This window comes from Oncorhynchus keta, chromosome 15 (assembly GCF_023373465.1).
Source record: "Oncorhynchus keta strain PuntledgeMale-10-30-2019 chromosome 15, Oket_V2, whole genome shotgun sequence".
NCBI classification, from domain to species: domain Eukaryota; kingdom Metazoa; phylum Chordata; class Actinopteri; order Salmoniformes; family Salmonidae; genus Oncorhynchus; species Oncorhynchus keta.
In genome coordinates, this window is record NC_068435.1 from 40,848,985 (window position 1) to 40,872,626 (window position 23,642).

The following is a 23,642-nucleotide window of genomic DNA, read 5'->3' on the forward strand; positions in this document are numbered from 1 at the left end:
TTATGTTCCGGGATTCAAATGGAATTGACCACAACACTGCAGGTCACAGCTGACCATAAACATAAGAACACAGCTGTGATGGATCAAATATAATAAAGAAGGCCCAACATCAAATATTCAACTGTTTTTTTTCATGTGTAAATGCACTACAAATAGGAACTCATGGCCCAACCAGATTGTCCCATCAAGTCAAGACTCAGAAAGAAGATAAACCCTCATCTTGTCACTACACAGAACAACCGTGTGATCAAGGCACACGGCAGACAGCTTTACTTGTAAGGTCATCCTTCTTCATGTCAATCTATTTTCTTAAATGTTTTTTTTCTGCACTAGAAAATTATATACTCTCATTATGGTACTATACAGACATTATGATACTTTCAACTTGTGATCAAAGTATGCAGAAATAAACCATAATGGCTAAATACAAAATACCTCTTGAAATATATAAAATATACTTTATTTTGTACATTATGCAAACTGATTAACAATTCAATGATAACAAAAATAAATATCTGAAATGGCACCATATTCCCTATATAGTGCACTACTTTTTACCAGAGCCCTTATAGGTCCTAGTCGAAGGTAGTGCACTATATAGTGAATAGTGCCATTTCAGACACGGCCGTAGTTTCTTCACATGATACACAAGTATGGCCACTGATATTTTCAATGAAATAAGCACCCACCCACACCCAGTATACTCTGACACATTTCCATTTTGCTGCGGGAAGTGTTACATCCCAAATGGCACCCCATTGACTATTTTGTGCACTACTTTTGACCATGACTCAATGGGATCTGGTCAAAAGTATTGCACTATATAGGGAATAGGGTGGCATTTGGGTACGTATACAACGAGATTCCGGACAATGGTTCCCAGCTCCCCTGACTAAGCCACAGCTGTTTGTATGACAATATTGCTCTATCTTGTCCATATAATTATTGTTTACAACTCAAACTGCCACACTCCATGCCATTATTGCTTCCTGAAATGACCTGGGAAATCGAGCTATACACCAGATTTTTTACAACATTTAAGTTAACTACCCAGAATGGTCTTCTATATCCTGACCCAGCTTATACATGCACATCTGGATACAGATGGCAACTACTAGTCTGGTCCTAGATTTGTTTGTGCTCTTGACAAGTCCAATGCTCATTGTCAATCCAACAGGGTTGGGGTCAATTTCTTTTCAATTCCACTCAATTCAGGAAGTACACTGAAATGATTTAAAACTGTTTTAAATGTATTTTTTAAAACATTTTGTTTACTTTCTGAATAGACTGGAATATAAATGAAATTGATCCCAACCCTGAAAGCCAATGAGCGACATAGCCTGCTGCAGCGTAGCCTAGTGGTTAGAGCGTTGGACTAGTAACCGGAAGGTTGCGAGTTCAAACCCCCGAGCTGACAAGGTACAAATCTGTCGTTCTGCCCCTGAACAGGCAGTTAACCCACTGTTCCCAGGCCGTCATTGAAAATAAGAATATGTTCTTAACTGACTTGCCTGGTTAAATAAAGGTAAAATAAATAAAATAGCACAAATATACTGACACTCAGGCTAGTCAACTCCCTTCCCCTCATAATGTAGAACCAATGCCTCAGAATAAATATCACTGATCATTATGCCACATAGTGACTCTTCATTGAAGAGCTTTATGGGTTATGATTACAGTATGTGGGAAAGCGACGAGACAGACAGGCCACAGTGTATCAAAATAATAATAGACTGATGGATTGATCGATGAATCTGAAAAAGAAAACAGTTCTCGAGCCAAAGACATGGACGTCCAATATAATAGATTTCTTTTCAACTCTCCATAATAACAATACAATGTAACTATTTTGGTGTAATCGACACTGAATGTAATGGAACAGCTTTTGTGACGAATATTCTCCCTATGTCTCCGTCATGTAAAACATAAGTACTTACATTTATATCTAAACATCTCGCCCATAAACAAACAGAATCACACAGCATGTTAACGATGAGTCAACTAACTGTATTCAATTTCAACATATTTGAAGTTGTTATACGCTTGACAGAATTGCATAATGTCTGCCAATGAAAATAATCTGGGAGGGTAGAATAAGAAAGGAGAAAGGACAAGCCACTACCAGAAGACTAGGAATTCAGTCTGAAATGGCACCCTGTTCCCTATGTAGTGCACTGCTTTCTGGGCCCTGGTCAAAAGTCGTGCACTACATTGGAAGTAGGGTTACAAAAGTCGTGCACTACATAGGGAGTAGGGTGCCATTTGGGCCGCATCCTAGTAGAAACACAATTAGAGGATGGGTTGAGGGGAGGTAAAGGGGAGGAGGGGGGTTAGTTGGAAGCTACCCCTAGGTGGGGGAACACCTCCCTTTTGGCAGTGGGACACTTGGTACTCATAGTACTCAACAACGCCGAGGGTGAGGGTGTACACAATACTCTTGTCGGAGAAGAAGGCCATTTCTGTGTTGGGATAAGATGAAGGCATTCTAGTGGGCTGCCAGGTCACAGTGTTGGAGGGATCTAAACCTCCGATGGAAAAAGATGATGGGCGTCTCAGTCGCTCTACACTTTCTCCACTCCGCTTGGGTCGTAGGCCTCTGGTATAATACAAAGAGAGAAGGGATACATTTCATCATTTAGAGTAAATATGTGTGCGTTAAAAATGGCACCCTATTCCCTATATAGTGCACTACATTTGACCAAAGCCCTATGGGCCCTGGACAAAAATAGTACACAACATAGGGAATTGGGTGCCATTTGGGATGCACCTTATAATATGTGCAGTGGCGTGTCCAGACAATTTAGAATGAGGTGGCCAAGGTGAGGCACAGTCCAAGTTTAGGGAGGGTGGCATAAAATGTTGAACCTTAATCGATGCAAGGTGGATTTGTTCTATTTAATTACATTTCCCTGTTCAAATGAATCAATTCCAAAACTCTTGATGCAGTATTTGCATTCAAGGTCAGAATTTTATATAAGGCTATTAACATACAGCAGAAAATTCACTCGAAAGGTCCATTCAAAATGTGCAAATTAAACCGTGACATTCGTGGGTCTCTGTTAATTTTTTTGCTACCCTTTTTTCTCCCCAATTGGTAGTTACAGTCTTGTCCCATCGCTGCAATTCCCGTGCAGACTCGGGAGAGGCGAAGGTCGAGAGCCATGCATCCTCCAAAACCCGACCTCGCCAAACCGCACTGCTTCTTGAAACACTGCTCGCTTACCCCGGAAGCCAAGCGCACCAATGTGTGGATGTGCCTGTTAGAGCGTGATGGAACAAGGACATCCCAGTCGGGAATATCCTCCCCTAACCCGTACGACGCTGGGCTAATTATGTGCCGCCTCACGGCTCTCCCGGTCGCGGCCGGCTGCGACACAGCCCGGGATCGAACCTGGATCTGTAGTGATGCCTCTAGCACTGATCAGTGCCTTAGACTGCTGTGCCACTCGGAAGGCCCTGGGTCTGTTTTTTTTTAATGGGACCTCCTACAGTATGTATGCAAGGCTTTATAGTAAAGACATGTCGTGGTGTTTAAATCTGATTGTCAAACAAATCACTTCAATAGTAGGATAGGTAGGTACCTGCGCACGTTTGTTTACTCCAAAATAAGTCCAGCATCCAAACAGTGCACTGTGCATCCGCCATTTGAATGGAATCTATTACAAACACTGTGTAATGACATTCAGCCTACAAAGTGATGCGCATTTATGGATGCCAAAGTCAGGCTTACCCAAACATGTTAGCAATAAAAAAAGAAACAAACTTATCAATTGATTTCTCATTTGTGTCTATCAGTGTTTCAGAATTTTCTTTCAATTCGCAAGAGGCTGAATCTATTTCACCGGAGGAAGCATCCGAGTGAAGCAAACAGCACCCCTCTGTGTTAGTGGCCACCCTGGGCCACCCTCTTGACATGCCACTGATCATGTGACAGTCATCGTAAATTATCCAAAATGTATTTCATACAAAAATGTCTGGAAAATGTATTCAAATAATTACATATCAGTTGTGTGTGGTGGTAGGTTTGAAGAGAGTCCTGCATTGGGTCGGATAACCATGGTTACCCGCGGTTGACCCACCATAAAAATCAGCTCGCGGGTGGAATGAAAACATTCTTCCAACCCGCGAGTCGGCTCACAGTTCAGAACAATTATATTGTGGGTCGGAAACATTTTAAATAAAGATCAGTGGGGAACTATCAGGGCCTTCTAGAACATCAGAGAAGGCCTAAGGATTTATAAAACTGTATAAATATTTTAATTTTTGATCAAATTACGTTTTAATTTCTATTTCATTTTACAATAATTGTAATCATTTTCTGATTTAATCTCCTCAATTTGTGTTGGAAAGAGAAGGGTTAATACTGAATAGAAAAAATCCAGTAAGGATTTTTTTTGGTGGTCTCTGGGTAGAAAAATCTAGCTAGCTCTGCCAGCCATTGGCTAGGCCTTCAGAAGCTGGACAGAAGGCCTCTGCCATTCAACTGTATTAGAGCAGAATTTGGGAGTGACAGTGGAATGAACCAATCACATTTATACTTGCAATGAGTGGGACCGTTTTTTGTTGTTGCTGTGACATGTCTAGGACTTCTCCAAAGGCCTACACACCTCACTAGTCTGAGCGCAAGAGGTAATGCATTTATAATACAGAACAGCAGGCTGATAAACAGCAAATACAGTAGGTGGCGGCAATACACTAATAGGTTGTAAGTCCTGCTAAATGACAAAATGTAAAATAGAAAATAATCAATGTCGCAAGCAGTAGTCTTCCCACGCTAACATGCTGACTACATCGGGCACGCGCAGTCGCCCGCTTGCGCCATCTCTCGCATGTTGATTTTGTCCATTAGGACACGCAGTTTGAACTATCAAAACTAATTCTGAACCAACTATATTAATTTGGGGACAGGTCGAAACATTCATGGACATTCAGCTAGTTAGCTTGCTGTTGCTTGATCCTTTGTCCTGGGATATAAACCTTTTGTTGTTATTTTACCTGAAATCTACAAGATCCTTCTTTTGCTGGATCTTTGTAGAATATCGACCCATTTTGAGTCACACAAAATAGTGTATTCTCTACTCCGACAATGAATCCACAGATAAAAGGGGAAACTATTATTATTATTATTATATTATATTATAAAAGGGGAAACCTAGTTTGTTTCTAGTAACCTCGCCCCCTTCAGTCTTCTTCTTCGTCTATGGATTTTATATGGCGCTTGGCAACCAACTTTAAGGTGCATTACCGCCAACAACTGGACTGGAGTGTGGACCTCAGTTCATCTTTCAATTACACCACGTGGGTATATGCTCCTGTCGCTTATGCTCCCTCTCCGGCCTCGTTATGGCACACACCTGTCAGCATCGTTACGCTCACCTGGACTCTAATCACGTCCCTGATTACCTTCCCTATATATGCCACTTCCTTTTGGTTCCTTCCCCAGGCGCCATTGTTTCTTTTTCAGTTTCATGGCTGTGCGTTGGTCATGTTTCGGTTATGCATTACATTATTCACTCCCTGAACTTGTTTCCCGACTCTCAGCGCACGTTACAGCTCCTAAAAAACCAAGGAACCAAGTTATTTTTCAGCGCCTGACTATGCAGACGCTCGTTGACACGTGAGAGCAGTGTGGCTGAAATGATTGAACAACTTGTATGTGTACATTTTAATTTGCAGCACATGTAAAATTGTCAGCATGTAACGTTAACTAGCTTGTGTTGTAGTAGAGTGACGATGGCGGCTGCACCAGCTATCAACTTCCAGGTGGATGTTGCTAATTTGTTAGCGTCAGCTATTTCAACACTAACATTCAAACTTTGTTTACAAATGATCATCTGGTGAGTGGCACATCTCTACGAAAATAATTACTGTTAAATATTGTTGCAATTTAAACTTCAGATCACCGGTTAGTGCGATGAACGTGATTAAAATATATTTGCAATGGGAAGTTATAGTTGGTTTGTTAATTTTAATTTTGGACGTGAAATGATTGTGCTTTTGTATTGGTATGATTTCATGGGGCCAACTGGAGTGAATGGGATACATAATCTTGAACATTATTTGATGCTGTGTGTGACTGCTGTTGCCTGTTTGTGAGCCATGTATGCGTTTGACCAAAATGGTCTCTCCTTCAGTGCCATGGAGTGCACAGGTATTACGGGCGCTGTCCTTTCAGCACCATGAGCCTGTCACATTTTGATGTGTTTGATTCATTCATAACGTGATAAAAAATATCACTAGAATGGTCCCGACTACAGAAGATATCATGTCGGGTGCATTAAGTGATATGTCTTCTGTTATTTACTAGATTTGTTTTTATTTATACAATGTATTGGAAGATTTTGGTCCCTCAACGCCTAGGTCCTATAGTCACAATTCACCACTGAAGATAATATATATATGTTGTTGTGTATTCCATTAGGCTATGTGAGTGGTGAGGCAGACATAGCCTAGGCTTAGGTTACCAGCTACTTAGCGAGGGAGGGAAGCATGGAACTCTCCATTAGTAGACCGGCAAACATGACCCCATTGGCCCCATGTGGGAATTCAGTGGGCATGGCTAGCCCACACCAAGCTACCCATATCATCCCAACATGGGCTAGCCTACACCAGCACAACACGGGCTAGCCCACACCAGCCCATGGTGGGCCAGCCACACCAAGCTCAACGTGGACTAGCCTACACCAAACCCACAACAGCCCAACACAGACTAGCCCACACCAGCCCATGGTGGGCCAGCCACACCAAGCTCAACGTGGACTAGCCTACACCAAACCCACAAAAGCCCAACACAGGCTAGCCTACACCAAACCCACAACAGCCCAACACAGACTAGCCCACATCAGCCCATGGTGGGCCAGCCACACCAAGCTCAACGTGGACTAGCCTACACCAAACCCACAACAGCCCAACACAGACTAGCCCACATCAGCCCATGGTGGGCCAGCCACACAAGCTCAACGTGGACTAGCCTACACCAAACCCACAAAAGCCCAACAGGGGCCAGCCCACACCAAGCCCAACAGGGGCCAGCCCACACCAAGCCCAACAGGGGCCAGCCCACACCAAGCCCAACAGGGGCCAGCCACACCAAGCCCAACAGGGGCCAGCCCACACCAAGCCCAACAGGGGCCAGCCCACACCAAGCCCAACAGGGGCCAGCCCACACCAAGCCCAACAGGGCCAGCCCACCAAGCCCACAAGCCCACACCAAGCCCAACAGGGGCCAGCCCACACCAAGCCCAACAGGGGCCAGCCCACACCAAGCCCAACAGGGGCCAGCCCACACCAAGCCCAACAGGGGCCAGCCCACACCAAGCCCAACAGGGGCCAGCCCACACCAAGCCCAACAGGGGCCAGCCCACACCAAGCCCAACAGGGGCTAGCCCACACCAGGCGGGGGCTCATTAGAATATTTTTGTGTGTGGTTTGCACACAGTTCTTTTTTGAAACCATTTCTAGTTAAAAGAAAATCACTCTGCCATTTCCTGGTTGCTACAATTCAAATAGTTTGCCTAATTTAATTTTATGTAACAAAAAAAGCAAGTATAGTGTAGAGAATCCTTGTACCATCTAAACTGCTGTGAAACATTTTTTCCATAAACAAAAATATAGTATTTTCAGCTGTTTGAAGCTGGTGTACACAAGTAAAAGATGCAAAAACAACTTAATAGGAAGCAAAGAAATGGTGGAACACAACAGATTTACCACTTCTTACACTGGCTTACAATGAGAATTACAGATCTATAACACATTTCTGTTATATTGGTCAGGTCACCCAAAAAGTAACATATTGCAGCCAAGTGTTCTGTGTGAAAGTTTGATGCCGATTTTAAAAAAATAATCTTGTACCCTACCAATGATGAAGTCTTTAAAAAAGAAATACCTAAAGTGAGAAAGTGAGAAACTTAAGTTTCTCATGTAAAAATATGTATGATAGTAACAACTTCATTGTCTTTCTGATACAATGTATCACTTTCCCCAAGTACATTCAGGGCTTGAAAATTATTACATTTATGCATTGAATTAAATTGTTATTAATAAATAAATTCCTATTAAATAGAAAAGGAACATTGGCCCAATTTTGGCAGCCTATATGGGGTCAATATTTTAGTCCGCATTGGGTCACATCATGCCAATGTGGACATGTTTGCTGGGAGCCTATTTGTGTGGTGCTGTCCACGTGCAGGGCTTATGTTCCCTTTCGCCACACGACAATACATAGCCAAGTTTATTTTCCCTGACTCCTCACTTGGCTAACGTAACAGAATCAATCACAAGAAAGGTTATAACGCTGAAATACACCTTAGTGGAAACAGGTGGTGTCCGAGTGAAATGCCCGGTTTGGAAGGATTTTGGAGTCATTGTGGAGAAGGAGATTTAAAGATGTCTGCAGAAAGAATGGGGTGTCAGCTATGACATGACACCTTGAGTTAGGAAAATATTTTGGTTATTGAACTACAGTAGGTGTGAAGTGGATTTACATTCGGAAATGGAATTCCGGTAATCAGGTCCCTGATCTGTACTATACAGAAAGTCATATCCATAATTATGCATATCATTCTATTAATATAGATGTATCCTGAATCTGCTGACGGCGCTGCAGCACACTTTAATTTACAGGTTTTTTTGTGCGCAATTGTTTATGTTTGGCTCTGCTGAGTCTGGCTCTCATGTGAGGAAATATTGTTCAGTGTTCAGCCCTGTGGTCTTAGCCAATCAGCTGGTGACCACTTGCCCCACACTCTGTACATGAGCTGATCATACAACCTCTGATTGGCAAAGGACATCTAGCTGATCCTGCACTGTCTCATCAGGCCCGATGCATGCTCTTGCATCCCCATAAATGGACCCAGTCCGGATGATCTTTCCTTCAGCACAGATAAGAGGTGGATTTATGGCAGTGTGTTCATGGAATGCGTGGGTAGAAGTGGGTAGTGTTTATTGTTGTTATGGTTGAGATTTGTGTGTGTTTACTGTTACTGTTAGTCGCAGTTGCTCTTATCTATTCCCTGTAATGTTATTACTGTTCAGGTAACATGTTTATGTTTACATTTCTACAGTTCTTTGTTCTATTTATCATTATCACTACTTGAGCTATTGTGGTCATTACTCTATGCATTACTTTGCACTGTTTATACCCATGTTATTACATGTATAGTACTCATTATTTCTCTTTCTCTGTACTTTCAGACCATTTCCATGTCCATACTTCTTTCAATAAAGTTCCCTGTGTGTGTGTGTGTGTGTGTGTGTTAACTCTAAGGTTCCCTTATTCCTCTGACCAGGAAAGGTTTTACGTGGGCCACAGGCCATTCAAATAGGAGGGGATTCCCTCACACACTGGCTATTATTTTAATGAGCTCCGCCACCAAAAAATATCACATTTGGTTGGACCATAGCAGGTGACCAACCTGTGGTTTGTGACTATTATGATTTCCCATTGTATCCAAATCAATTGCAGTAATTCCGTTACAGATGTTTCTGTCATTCTGCTACCGATTTGGTAACAGCAGAGTTTTAATCACTTTAACTCATAAGCAAACTTGAATTCAGTAAAAAAAAAAGATCAGAATTCAAAGCCTTTGGTGAATCTTAATTTTTAGGATGGAAATGTATATATGCCTTAATTAAAAATAGACTCTTAGCTTTCATTTGACATGCTCCTATGAACTTCATATGTTGGTGCTCATGGGTCATTTGAGATGCAAATGCCCCTAAATAAATCTGCAGCCTATAGAGTTTGGGAATTATTGAATTAGTTTCAATTAAACTACTTGATTAGCTAAACAATATTGAATATAAAACTATTGTTTTGTTCTGTCGGCAATAGGCTTTCATTAGGTAAGAAGAATGCTAATTAGAAGGCTTATTTTCAAATTTCCCATTGTGAAAATAAGATTTTATTATTCTTAATTCATGGCAAGGTTTCCTTTTATCCAAATGTTGAATAGACAAATGAATTCATGAAGGGAATGGGAATAGCCTTAAAGCCTACTACGCTGTTGTCGAAAAAACAATGAAATAAATGCATGTTATTTGGCGGGTCACGGATCGGCTCTCAGAACAATTCTATGTGGGTGGATGGGATTGCGGAAAAAAATCTGTCCTGATGTCAGATGGGGCTCAGACTTGATGTGGCCGGCACAGGTTGGGGGTGGCTCCAATAAACTGACCTGTGCAGGTCTCTAGTTTGAAGTGTTATATCTAAGTACAATAGCCCCCTCTTGTGGAAAGACTCCATAGTAACAGCCAGAGTTTCACTGCTTGAAATGCTTGCCTCATAAAATAACACTAAAGTAAAACTAAACACTCAAATAATAATAACAAAACATTAAGTCATTGCCAAACCATTTTTGTGTTGCTATACACTATATCCACAAATGTATGTGTATAAAGCCACACCTGTTGCTGACAGGTGTATAAAGTCGAGCACACGGCTATTAAATCTATACAGACAATCATTGGCAGTAGAATGATCTCTGACTTTCAACATGGCACTGTCATAGGATGTCACCTTTCCAACAAGTCAGTTTGCCAAATTTCTGCCCTGCTTGAGCTGCCCCGATTAACTGAAGTGCTGTTATTGTGAAGTGGAAAGTGGCTCATCCGCGAAGTGACAGGCCACACAAGCTCACAGAACGGGACCGGCGAGTGCTGAAGCGCATACAGCATGACAAATTGGCTGTTCTCGGTTGCAACTGTCGTGGAAAATCGGATCAAATACAACGCATACCAGAACTTGTGAAATCAATCAGGCTTTAATACAAAAGTATAGCAAGCCGGAGTGGTCCGCGGAACACACACCTTTTCCAGAGCCCTGGCTCCAGTATTTATCCACATATTGCATATGAGCCCATCCCACATGCAAATGAAGTTACATTCCAATCCGTGCATCCTGCTTGTTCAGCCCAATCACGCCCATACCTGCTTTCCGTCAGATTATAATGATGACAAGACCCTTGCTTTGTTCCTGCACTTAGCTAAATGCATTCTTTTGTTTGTGTATTATCTAGGATCAGCAGACTGTGTGTCTCCTCAGTTTCTAGCGTGTCCAGCTATACTAAAAATACTATACATTCCTCTATTTTACAGCCCTATGCTTTGGCTCTGCACTTAGCTCAATATGTTATTTTGTATGTGTGTCTTTATCTCAGAGCAACAGACTATGTGTCTTCTCTGTCATTCCTTCTGCATCTCTTCGTCCTAAAAATATGCGAACTATGTCTATTGGTCATCAGTTAGTCATTTGACTGACCTCCTCCTTTGTATATCCCTCTGGCCTTGGTATGTCCAGCTATCCTGGCAGCTATGTGTCACCTTCCCTTCATGTGGTCTGTTTTTAGTGTTCAGCTATTCTATACATCTTATGCGTTTGTCTATGTGTTCTATTTGCTACCACACAACACTCACTACAGAGTTCCAAACTGCCTCTGGCAGCAACGTCAACGCAATAACTGTTCGTCGGGAGCTTAATGAAATGGGTTTCCATGGCCGAGCAGCCACACACAAGCATAAGATCACCATGCGCAATGCCATGTGTCGGCTAGAGTGGTGTAAAGCTCGCCGCCATGGGATTCTAGAGCAATGGAAACGCGTTCTCTGGGGTGATGAATCAAGCTTCACCATCTGGCAGTCGAACTAATCTGCGTTTGGCGGATGCCAAGAGAACGCTACTTGCCCGAATGCATAGTGCCAACTGGAAAGTTTGGCGGAGGAGGAATAATGGTCTGGGGCTGTTTTTCATGGTTCAGGCTAGGCCCATTAGTTCCAGTGAAGGGAAATCTAAATGCTACAACAAACTATGACATTTTAGACGATTCTGTGCTTCCAACTTTGTAGCAACAGTTTGTGGAAGGCCCTTTCCTGTTTCAGCATGACAATGCCCCTGTGCACAAAGCAAGGTCCATACAGATATGGTTTGTCGAGATCGGTGTGGAAGAACTTGAATGTCCTGCACAGAACCCTGACCTCAACCCCATAGAACACCTTTGGGATGAATTGGAACACCGGCTGCAAGCCAGGCCTAATCGCCGAACATCAGTGCTCTTGTGGCTGAATGGAAGCAAGTCCCCGCAGCAATGTTCCAGCATCTAGGGAAAAGCCTTCCCAGATGAGTGGAGTCTGTTATAGCAGCAAGGGGGGGGGGGATCAACTCCATATTAAAGCCCATGATTTTGAAATGAGAGGTTCGATGAGCAGGCATCCACATACTTCTGGTCATGTATTGTATTTTGCAGTGAAAATGATGCACAAATGTGTAACAAATATTACATTATTAACTTGATGAAACACTTGTATTCAGAATAACATGTAACACAGTTCAACAGAAAAAATACTTGAACAAATCAAATGTATGAAGTAGCTACCTGAGAGGGATGACACCTCATCTTGCAACACTGTGTCCTCAGAGGCCTCTCTATCGTCTACCGTATCACTCTGGGAGGAAGCAGGTAAGGAGAGCACTTCCACTTGCCCACCGCCACGCTTGGTCTCCCCCTCCGTCTCTGCCCCCTCCTCCCCAGAGTCTGTGCTCCTGATGCTGAGGCGTCTCATGCGTGACACTGGGTCCACTTCCTTCATCCGTGCCCGGCGCTCTACCGCCACCCGGTGGCTGGGCGATGCAGCCAGCTTATCCTGCAGGGTGTCTACGCGCTGCAAGGGTCCTCTGCCCCTCATCTCTCCCTCCAGGCTGTGGGACAGCTTAAGGTCAGGGTTAATGGGGACCGAAAGCGGTAGTCTGTCTGGCGGAAACTCCTGCATACCTGGAGTTTCTCGACCCAGATGGGTCCATTTGGCACTCCTGATGTACTCTGGGTTATTCTGTGGTGTCTCCTTTTCTTTTGCCTCCTGCCTGTCAGGAGGCACTCTAGATACCGTTCCAGAGTCCAGTTCCTCAGAATCTGGATCTCTCACATCTGTTTGTACTGTCTGTTCGTTTGCCCTGCTGCTTTCTGTATCTTCACTAGCAGCGGGTTTACTCTCTGTTGTCGTCTCGCTAACCCGCTGCTCCCCTGTGACTAAAGACTCTGCAGGTACATCAATCCCTAATATCCTGGCTGCCCTCTCCTCTATGGATTCATTCTCTGGAATGCCCTCAGCACATTTACGTTTGTATAGATTGCCAATGTCCTCTGCCACTGCCAGAGCTTGGTTTTGTTTGGTCTTCTCAGCAGTGACACTCCCCTCCACTTTCTTATCTATGAGTGACAGCTGCTTCCTCCAATCGCAACATATAGTCTGAGCCTCTGAATGATTTGAGCCAGAGTCAGAGGATACCTTTGTGTCTCCTTCGCCTTCAGCTGGTTCTTCAGACGTTTCAGCTCCTTGTGGACTGTCACGGTCGCCAACAATCGTCGAGCTACTTTGATCGGATAAGTCTGGGTTTGACTCCTCGTGGAGCGGAGACATTGGACTTGGTCTGGACATCTGGCTCTCGCTCTCTCTTTTACAAATGGGGCATTCCTCTGCAGAGTCTAAACAGGCTCCCCCTAGAGGCTCTGTATCGCAGCTACCACCACCAGGTTTAGATATGGCGGTGAACGTTTTGTTAACCTCTGAGTCTCTGGTCTTTTGTAAAGACTGACATATGTCCTCATAGTCAGGGGGACTCGTAAGTGTGGAGGCGTCCTGCATCGGCTGCCTATCTGCCCAGGGGACTTCGGCTGCAGTGTGCGTTGTTGGAGTCATTGGACTGAAGTCTCTGGTCTTGCTGGGATCACTAGAAGAGTCAGTAAAGTCACTAGGGCCGGTGAAGTGACAAGGCGGTGGTGTCTCCGAAGGCGAAGGGAGGTCTAGCTTCACTGTCCTGCCACTGCAGCTACTTCTCCTCTGCGACAAGTTCGAAACAACCCTGTATTCTCTGAATCCTGTAGGCTTGCGTGGTGGGACAGGGAGCTCCTCTCTTAGCTGCTTGCTGAAAGTCACAGATTTTCTTTCAGCAGGTCTGGAAAAAGCACTCTTAACCTCCCCGTACTCCGGGTCGACGGACACAGACCAGCTCTCGATACTGCGCCTAAGGCTGCTGGGCTTGCTGAGCCCCGCCTCCCCCGTCAGCCTTATCTTGATCCGCTCAGGGATCTGCACAGCACCACTATTGTTGGAAATGTTATTGCTGGCAGTGCCTAGCTCTAGGATGTCTTTGTAGGCCTCGTTGAGGTCCTCAATGCACTGGTCAACACTGGGTCTCTTGCTGCTCTGCTGCTGCTTCTGCTGCTGATCCTGGAACTCTTTGTTGATAGTCTCCAGCTCCTCGATGGCGTCCCATGGCCGCCTGCTGACGGGCTTGAGCAGGAACTGACCGAAGGCTTCCTGCCCACTGCAGGTCGCTGCTGGTTTGGCCTCCATCGTGTTTCCTGAGGGTGGTGGTGGTGGTGGTGGTGGCGCTGCTGGCGGCTGAGCTGTGCTCTTGATCAGCTGGCTGGAAATGGAGAAAGTGGCCGTCCTGGAAAAGGCGCTGTTGCTGGATGGTTTCAGGCTCTTCACCCCTTTTATAGGACAGCTGAATGCAGTATTGCCCACACCGCTTGGATCTTGGGTGATGACGTCAGAGGAGCCTGGGGCAGGGACGTGAGGGTCTTGTGCTTCCTTGTTTTCAGTGCCTGGAGGAGGGGGATGCTGAGGCTTTCGGGCTTCTGGGCTAGTTTGGGTCTCCTGGTCCCGGTATTGGTTCCCAGGCCAGGCACCTGAGAGTTTCAGCTCCTTGTGATGGTTTATTTTGGGGGGTTTAATAGGGAGTTTTCTCACTATTTTGCTGCTTGATCTGCTGCTCGCTATGCTACCGGTTAGTGCTTGCAGCTCAGCCTCTGCTGAAGATGTGCTTTGGAAACTTTGGTTTGTTAAGTGGCCCGTTTTGTTCTCACTCGGACTGTCCACTGGGCTTGGTGGCCGGACTGGGCTTGGTGGCTTCTCGTCGTCATTGTTGTTGTTTTGATCACTGGACGTACCACCCGGCGTTAGAGGGACGGGAACAGACACCAAACAGAATATTGTCTCACTAAGTTTTTGTTTTACACTCTTTTTCTCATTTTTTTCTGTTTTCTCTGAGTCCGTTTTTCTTGGTTTCTCTTTCTCTGTGGAGTCAGGCTCATTGACTGACGTTTTCACTTGAGTTACAGTTTCTGACACACCTTGACCTTGGTCCACATGCCTGATCAGTTGCTGAGCAGGTCTAATGTGAAAAGCTGTTGGATAGATACCACAGCTCTGATCAGGAGCTACACTGTCTACACTTCCTTTGTTTATTAAACCCCTGTTGCACCATCTAGTACTACTACCACCGTCGTTGTCATTGAGAGATGTCTTGCGGCAGTCGTTATTGAGAGAGAGCCCCTGTGGGGGGGGAAAGGCACTATCGTGTGTAGATTGTCCTAAAACCTTAGCGCAGGGAGTCTCTTTCTTCATGTTTCGGATAAACTTGTCAGTGTCAGTAAGAGAATTTCCGCCAGGCCCTCCTGAGATATGTCTCACTCGCGGATTATCAAAGGGTAAATAGTGAACATGACCCAGATGCTCCTCGGTGTATCCAGGGTTAAGGTTTTGGGTAGCGTTAATCTGTTTCCTGTAGGGTATACCCCGATCCCCGTAGTGTTCCAGCCACGACCCTCCTGTCTGTCCGGAGAACCACTTTCCCGCCTCTGAGCTCATAGGCATGTGCATCTGTATCTTCATCTCCCCCCTCCACTTATAGTTTGCCACTTCGTTGCGGTTGATTGGTCCTCCCCTGATTGGGGGCAGGGCTCTCTTATAAGACGGGGGCGGGATATAACCAGGGGGCTCCATGCCAAAGATAGCAGAGTGTTGTGCAAAATAGTCTTGTCTTTGCAATTCTCCACCCCGTGGATAATAGACAGGCCTGTTGTCTTTCGGTTGTTTGGACCCTCCCTGCTGATCTATTACAGCTACAGCGAGCATCTCCTGGCTACCCCTAGTCTGCTGGTGTATTTCGTATGATGGAGGCTTGACAGGCCTGCTGAACCTGGGCTTTGGTAAAAGTGCAACATGTCCAACGCTTTGCCAACTGTTCCTGGCCCACCGGTCCCTGCTGACTGCGGCACTGTGGTAATACCGACTATAAGGCCCGGAAAATACGGTGCTGTTCACTCTCTGTCTATCAACCTGGCCTGGTCGAAGCTGGAAACTGACCAAACTGGACAGTGTGTTTGCGTGTTCAGTAGCTCCAGCAGGTGACAACACTCTGGGGAGGGACTGGGACATCCTTCTGGTTCTGGGGAGGATAGAACCAGTGCTCTCTTGAGTCCTCAGGCGGTGCTGCTGCTCCTGAGCCCACCTCTCGCCCTCCCCATCCGACAGCTGCCTCCCCAGCCCCACTGCAGGCTTCCACTCCTCTGTGCCCAGGCTCTGGCACTTCCGCTCCCCAGTCACCCCAGTCACCCCAGTCACTACCCTTAACTGTCTAGGAGCCGCATCGGCCTCTCTCAGCCAGGAGATGGAGGTGTCTTCCCATAGCTGCTTCTGCTGCTGCAGCTTCTCCCTCTCTCCCCTATGGTCCTCTGCGATCAGGGCCTGTGGTCGCCATGCCGCCTCAGAGGCCTTCAGAAAGCCAGCGGATGCTCTCAGCTCCCGGCCGTCGGCATAATCCAGGAGGACACTGAAGTCCTGGCCTCTCCTCTTCCAGTAGGAGACATCCCTCTCATCCAACTGCTCTCTTCTCTCGACCTGCTCAGAATAGGTTAAGCTGGGCGCGTCATAGAACCTGGAAAGAGAAGAATGCACAATTCAGTGCACAATATTAATTCATTAATATAAAAAATGTAATATTTACAATAACATCAACACATATTATAAACCGTAAACATGTTGTAACACTAACAACCTGTATGTATGATTATTTGGTTTTTGCACATGAACATAAATGGCAAAACTGTGGCTAGGTTGCAGTGGTAACACCAAAAAGAATGAAACTCTTGAAGTATTTTAGGTTGCAGAAGCTTGTTTAACTGTGATGATACAATGCTGAACAGCCTGCCATGATTTGATGCAATATTGATAATTGTGACATTTAAAACGCTGGTATCTCTGGCTAGCCTCTAAGCTGATGTTTTGGCTTTGGGGGTGAAGAGGTACTGCATCCCACATGGCCCCCGATTCGCCTATATGACTCTGGTCCTAAGTAGTGCACTATATAGGGAATAGGGTGCCATTTTGGACATTGCCGTAGGAATCTACAACTGTCCATCTCCAACCCAAGAGGGGAGAGCCTCTTTGCATTTGATACGATTCCCAGCTTTCTGAATTAAGGTCAGCGTGTGTTTTAATATGCAAATCATATTGCAGCAGACGTACATTTTAAATGGTATCTTCAAGGGAGTTGAGAGCCTCTGACTCAAACACTTCCATCAGATATGTGTGCTGTCTGGCTCTCCCCTCTTGGGTTGGAGATGGACAGTTGTAGATTCCTACGGCAATGTCCAAAATGGCACCCTATTCCCTAAATAGTGCACTACTTTTAACCAAGGTTCATAAGGCTCTCTGGTTAAAAGTAGTGCACTATGTAGGGAAAAGGCACTGCCTGCCTGCCTGCCCCTGCTGCCACTGCTAAGCGCGCTTCAAGTCTGAGCAAGAAATGATTGACTTGTTTATAAATGCCAGTTCCCCATCACGTGATGTGACCATATGCAGAGTGACAGACAACTCAATTTTCCTATTTCTTATCCATTCAATCCAATTCAGGAGACTTGGCTACTGGCAGGAGACTTGGCTACAGTGGGGCTTGTAAAATGTAAATTAATCTAAAAATAAACAAATTTATTTCCAAACCAAGTTCTGGGATATATTCTGAACAGAGTACTTAGAAAAACTTGACACCATATATGGGCTACTTCCTACTTTTCACCGCCCCTTTCGGAGGACCAGAAATAGGATTTAATGTAATTCTGTAATAATGATCCTAAAAAAATCTAATGCAAAAAAGAGTGGCCTTCAGGCTGTGTGATGCACCTGATTATCTACACATTAAGGCATGCACACCCAGTCCAATGGACAGCAGTCAGAGTAATGTCCCTAATGACACCCTATTCACTATTACAGCTCACTACGAGCCCTAGGGCACTATATAGGGAATAGTGTGCCACTTGGGACGCAGACTAAATATCAGTAACCTAGAGTAGTAACGAAGTGAAATTCAGGGAGGGCTATAATATAATCTATTGTGAGCTTTATGCAGTTTCATGTAACTATGAGGCTACATATAGATCTATAGTAGCCTATCTGAACAACCATACTGTAGGTACTAAAGACTGTGAAGAGTCTATTGACGAATACTAAATCAATTGGAGGATAACCTTGTATACATCATCATCCATCATGGTGTCATTACAAATGGCACCTTACTCCCTATATCAGTGGTCACCAACCGGTCTAGCCATTCTTAGTCGATCATCCAAACATTTCTATAGAAAAGTTAATGACAAACGCTTGCTTTTTGACATGTTTATTTGTGTTTTGCCCTGTTAGTTTCATTCAGAAGCCCTGCGCACCGGGTGAAGTGTTCCCATTCTGAACAGACAAACTCCACCTACCCGGCAGACTGGAAGAGCTGTAGCTAACACCGGGTGAAGTGTTCCCATTCTGAACAGGCAAACTCCACCTACCCGGCAGACTGGAAGAGCTGTAGCTAACACCGGGTGAAGTGTTCCCATTCTGAACAGACAAACTCCACCTACCCGGCAGACTGGAAGAGCTGTAGCTAACACCGGGTGAAGTGTTCCCATTCTGAACAGACAAACTCCACCTACCCGGCAGACTGGAAGAGCTGTAGCTAACACCGGGTGAAGTGTTCCCATTCTGAACAGACAAACTCCACCTACCCGGCAGACTGGAAGAGCTGTAGCTAACACCGGGTGAAGTGTTCCCATTCTGAACAGACAAACTCCACCTACCCGGCAGACTGGAAGAGCTGTAGCTAACACCGGGTGAAGTGTTCCCATTCTGAACAGACAAACTCCACCTACCCGGCAGACTGGAAGAGCTGTAGCTAACACCGGGTGGAGTGTTCCCATTCTGAACAGACAAACTCCACCTACCCGGCAGACTGGAAGAGCTGTAGCTAACACCGGGTGGAGTGTTCCCATTCTGAACAGACAAACTCCACCTACCCGGCAGACTGGAAGAGCTGTAGCTAACACCGGGTGAAGTGTTCCCATTCTGAACAGGCAAACTCCACCTACCCGGCAGACTGGAAGAGCTGTAGCTAACACCGGGTGAAGTGTTCCCATTCTGAACAGACAAACTCCACCTACCCGGCAGACTGGAAGAGCTGTAGCTAACACCGGGTGAAGTGTTCCCATTCTGAACAGACAAACTCCACCTACCCGGCAGACTGGAAGAGCTGTAGCTAACACCGGGTGAAGTGTTCCCATTCTGAACAGACAAACTCCACCTACCCGGCAGACTGGAAGAGCTGTAGCTAAATCGAGTGCCCCTACTGCGCTCAAATCATCACGCCTACAGCATCCACGACACCGGCCACGGAAAAGTTTATACTTGCCTATGTGAGATTTCATCACTTTAAAAACCATAACCAGAGAGAGACTGTCAAAGAACACTCCAAAGAACTGCTGTTTTTATGAGTGAGTTCATGTCTACGTTTTTATATGGCACTATTACAAACCATACAACGTGCTGCTCCCTACTTCCAGTTGAATGAGTAGCCAAGTGTATCGATAGTGTCTTTATTTCTCTGGTCATAGGAACAATATGAATTTGTGCTTGAGGTAGATGCGGTGCGACTGGGGTTTTGCCATCCAGTGGAAGATGATTTCCCCTCTCTCTCTGGTCAGTCTCACCAGAGAAAAGGAAGGAGAGAGCAGGTACTGTGAGAGGCAGACCCTCTGCTGCTCTCCCCCTCCCTCCGCTGAGACTAATGCTGTGTTCAAAACAAATGGAAATCTCCAACTTCAGTGCATTCAAGGCAACTGAGAACGAGATCCGACTGAGAACATCTTTTTGAACTCGGAAATTCAAGTAGGAAACTCTGGCATCTTTCTAAACTGCTAACTTTCCAACCTGATGATCACTGACGTCGTGATTTGACCTCTCTCTTTTTTTCCAAGTTCCTAGTTGTCTTGAAAGCACCATGACCATCAGATGCAGTGAAATAAACAAGCAAATTATATATATATGTTATATATATGCCATTTAGCAGATGCTTTTATCCAAAGCGACTTACAGTCATGTGTGCATACATTCTACGTATGGGTGGTCCCGGGGATCGAACCCACTACCCTGGCGTTACAAGCGCCATGCTCTACCAACTGAGCTACAGAAGGACCACAATTATTTCAATTTATGCTCCACAGTGCCTCGCAAGTGCTACGCCAACTGATCTATTTTGTTAAAAAAAGCTCAAGTTTTGAAATATGGCCTGAGAATAACAATATTGGCTGGACAGGCATTTGCCTATATGCTGTGATAATGTATTAGACCTACTGCACAAACCTCAATCCTACAGAATAGTTTTTAGTAGGTTAATGTTACATTTTTGAAGTCGTGTTTATTATTATTTTTATCTGAGTGGTAGATCTCATCTTGCTTTTTGACTGGGAAAGTGGTCCTTCTGTAGCTCAGTTGGTAGAGCATGGCGCTTGTAACGCCAGGGTAGTGGGTTCGATTCCCGGGACCACCCATACGTAGAATGTATGCACACATGACTGTAAGTCGCTTTGGATAAAAGCGTCTGCTAAATGGCATTTATTATTATTATTATTATTATCTTGACTCAGAAAAGGTTGATGACCACTGCCTTATACAGTGCACTTCTTTTGACCAAATGGAACCCTAATCCCTATAAGTAGTGTACTATAATAGGGAACAGTGTGGCATTCGCAGCATCTGGCAAGACAAGGCAGTGGTGCAGCAGCCTCAGTGTTCGTTCTGCAGCTCTGGAGGGAAGGAAGAGAACACATTCTCCTGCGTAGTGTAGACTGAGTGGCTTGGCTTTGCATGCAATGCCGAAGGGTCCGGCAAAACAAAAAAAGGGAGGGAATGTATGGTGGGGATTTCAAAACAGAGAGAGAGAGAGAGAGAGAGAGAGAGAGACAAAAACTCACCCGCTATCCGTGGCGAGAGAATCGCCCAGGGGCTGTGCGAGGCTGTCACCTAGGTTACCGCTGACAGCTTCTTTTCTCCATTGGTTCCTTTCCCCGCCGCTCTCATTGTCGCAGCTGCCGGGGTAGCCCTTCGCCAGTAGTGCCTGCCTGCTGCTGCTGAAGACGCAGGCCCCTCTGTCTCCCGCCTGTTCATTCCCGTTCAGTGGTCCACCACGACCAGATCTCTGGTTCTCTGCTGCTGGGATTTCACGGTGGCAATCGGCGGCGGCGTGGCGCTGCTTCTCGTAAGGCGCGGTGGCGGATGAAGTTGAAGAGGGGCAGGGGATGCTTGTCTTGGGCAGTTTGTATCCGTGAGAAATGAGGAGGTCCTCCACGCTGTACATGGTGGTGTGTATCTGTCTTGGCAGCAGGAGGGCGAAGGTGTTTATTTTGTTCCTTAAGCGCAGTGCTGGTGGTAGAAACTGGAGCACAACGGCTCAGCAGAGGCCATCCCTATGGGGAGAAGAGAGGTAACAATTAGCTTGCTTCAATAGCGTAACTTCCAATGATTTCTAGTTACACTAGATGTCTGACAGGGGGCGCTGTTTTGAAGCCACCGCGCTTCAAAACACTCCCCCACCATTGTAAAGCTATAGAAAGGTATTTATTAATGTCTACATTATTTTTTTACCATGTCTATTCTATTACAGACACCTTAATGCATACTTTTAAATATTATTATTGCGAGCTAAACATAAAAATGTAAATATATAAACGTTTTTCTTTGAAAGTAATAATGTTACTGTTCCCACTATAACAAAAACATATTTAAATACCTGTCATTTTGTACTTGAAACTTTATTAATTCTATAGAGCAGGGTTTCCCCATCTAGGTCCTGGGGCCCCCCCTGGGTGCACGTTTTGATTTTTGCCCAGCTCTACACAGCTGATTCAAACAACCAACCCGTCATCAAGCTCTTATTATTTGAATGAGCTGTGTGTAGTGCTAGGGCAAAAATGTGCACCCAGGGGAGGTACCAGGACAAAGTTTGGAAAACCCTGCTTTCAAAGACTGCTCCTTCTGGGTAGTGCCAATATGGCCTTCTGGTAGCTTCAAAGCCTCTCATTGGCCAATACATAGCATCAGCAATATAGGGTTTGTATACATCATTGATAGCTACTTGCTGATGGTATGGAACACTAATGTACAGTGCCTTGCGAAAGTATTCGGCCCCCTTGAACTTTGCGACCTTTTGCCACATTTCAGGCTTCAAACATAAAGATATAAAACTGTATATTTTTGTGAAGAATCAACAACAAGTGGGACACAATCATGAAGTGGAACGACATTTATTGGATATTTCAAACTTTTTTAACAAATCAAAAACTGAAAAATTGGGCATGGAAAATTATTCAGCCACTTTACTTTCAGTGCAGCAAACTCTCTCCAGAAGTTCAGTGAGGATCTCTGAATGATTCAATGTTGACCTAAATGACTAATGATGATAAATACAATCCACCTGTGTGTAATCAAGTCTCCGTATAAATGCACCTGCACTGTGATAGTCTCAGAGGTCCGTTAAAAGCGCAGAGAGCATCATGAAGAACAAGGAACACACCAGGCAGGTCCGAGATACTGTTGTGAAGAAGTTTAAAGCTGGATTTGGATACAAAAATATTTCCCAAGCTTTAAACATCCCAAGGAGCACTGTGCAAGCGATAATATTGAAATGGAAGGAGTATCAGACCACTGCAAATCTACCAAGAACTGGCCGTCCTTCTAAACTTTCAGCTCATACAAGGAGAAAACTGATCAGAGATGCAGCCAAGAGGCCCATGATCACTCTGGATGAACTGCAGAGATCTACAGCTGAGGTGGGAGACTCTGTCCATAGGACAACTATCAGTCGTATATTGCACAAATCTGGCCTTTATGGAAGAGTGGCAAGAAGAAAGCCATTTCTTAAATATATCCATACAAAGTGTCATTTAAAGTTTGCCACAAGTCACCTGGGAGACACACCAAACATGTGGAAGAAGGTGCTCTGGTCAGATGAAACCAAAATTATGTTTGGCGTAAAAGCAACACCTGAACACACCATCCCCACTGTCAAACATGGTGGTGGCAGCATCATGGTTTGGGCCTGCTTTTCTTCAGCAGGGACAGGGAAGATGGTTAAAATTGATGGGAAGATGGATGGAGCCAAATACAGGACCATTCTGGAAGAAAACCTGATGGAGTCTGCAAAAGACCTGAGACTGGGACGGAGATTTGTCTTCCAACAGGACAATGATCCAAAACATAGAGCAAAATCTACAATGGAATGGTTCAAAAATAAACATATCCAGGTGTTAGAATGGCCAAGTCAAAGTCCAGACCTGAATCCAATCAAGAATCTGTGGAAAGAACTGAAAACTGCTGTTCACAAATGCTCTCCATCCAACCTCGCTGAGCTCGAGCTGTTTTGCAAGGAGAAATGGGGGAAAAAATCAGTCTCTCGATGTGCAAAACTGATAGACACATACCCCAAGCGACTTACATCTGTAATCGCAGCAAAAGGTGGCGCTACAAAGTATTAACTTAAGGGGGCTGAA

At 45.0% G+C, this 23,642-nt stretch overlaps 1 protein-coding gene across 21 annotated transcripts in view; it reads right to left on the minus strand.

Moving 5' to 3' along the window:
• The window catches only part of LOC118395246 (supervillin-like), a 112,864-nt gene that overhangs the window by 79,283 nt on the left and 9,939 nt on the right, over positions 1–23,642 (minus strand). For all 21 annotated transcript variants that reach the window (XR_008065393.1, XR_008065392.1, XM_052464092.1 and 18 more), the window contains exons 2-3: positions 21,069–21,560; positions 12,369–16,714 (exon numbers count right to left, since the gene is read on the minus strand). Coding sequence is in view for 19 of the 21 variants with exons in the window: in XM_052464092.1 (XP_052320052.1) it covers positions 12,369–16,714; positions 21,069–21,451 (4,729 nt within the window). In the remaining 2 variants the exon portion in view is untranslated. The remainder of the gene's footprint in view (positions 1–12,368; positions 16,715–21,068; positions 21,561–23,642) is intronic.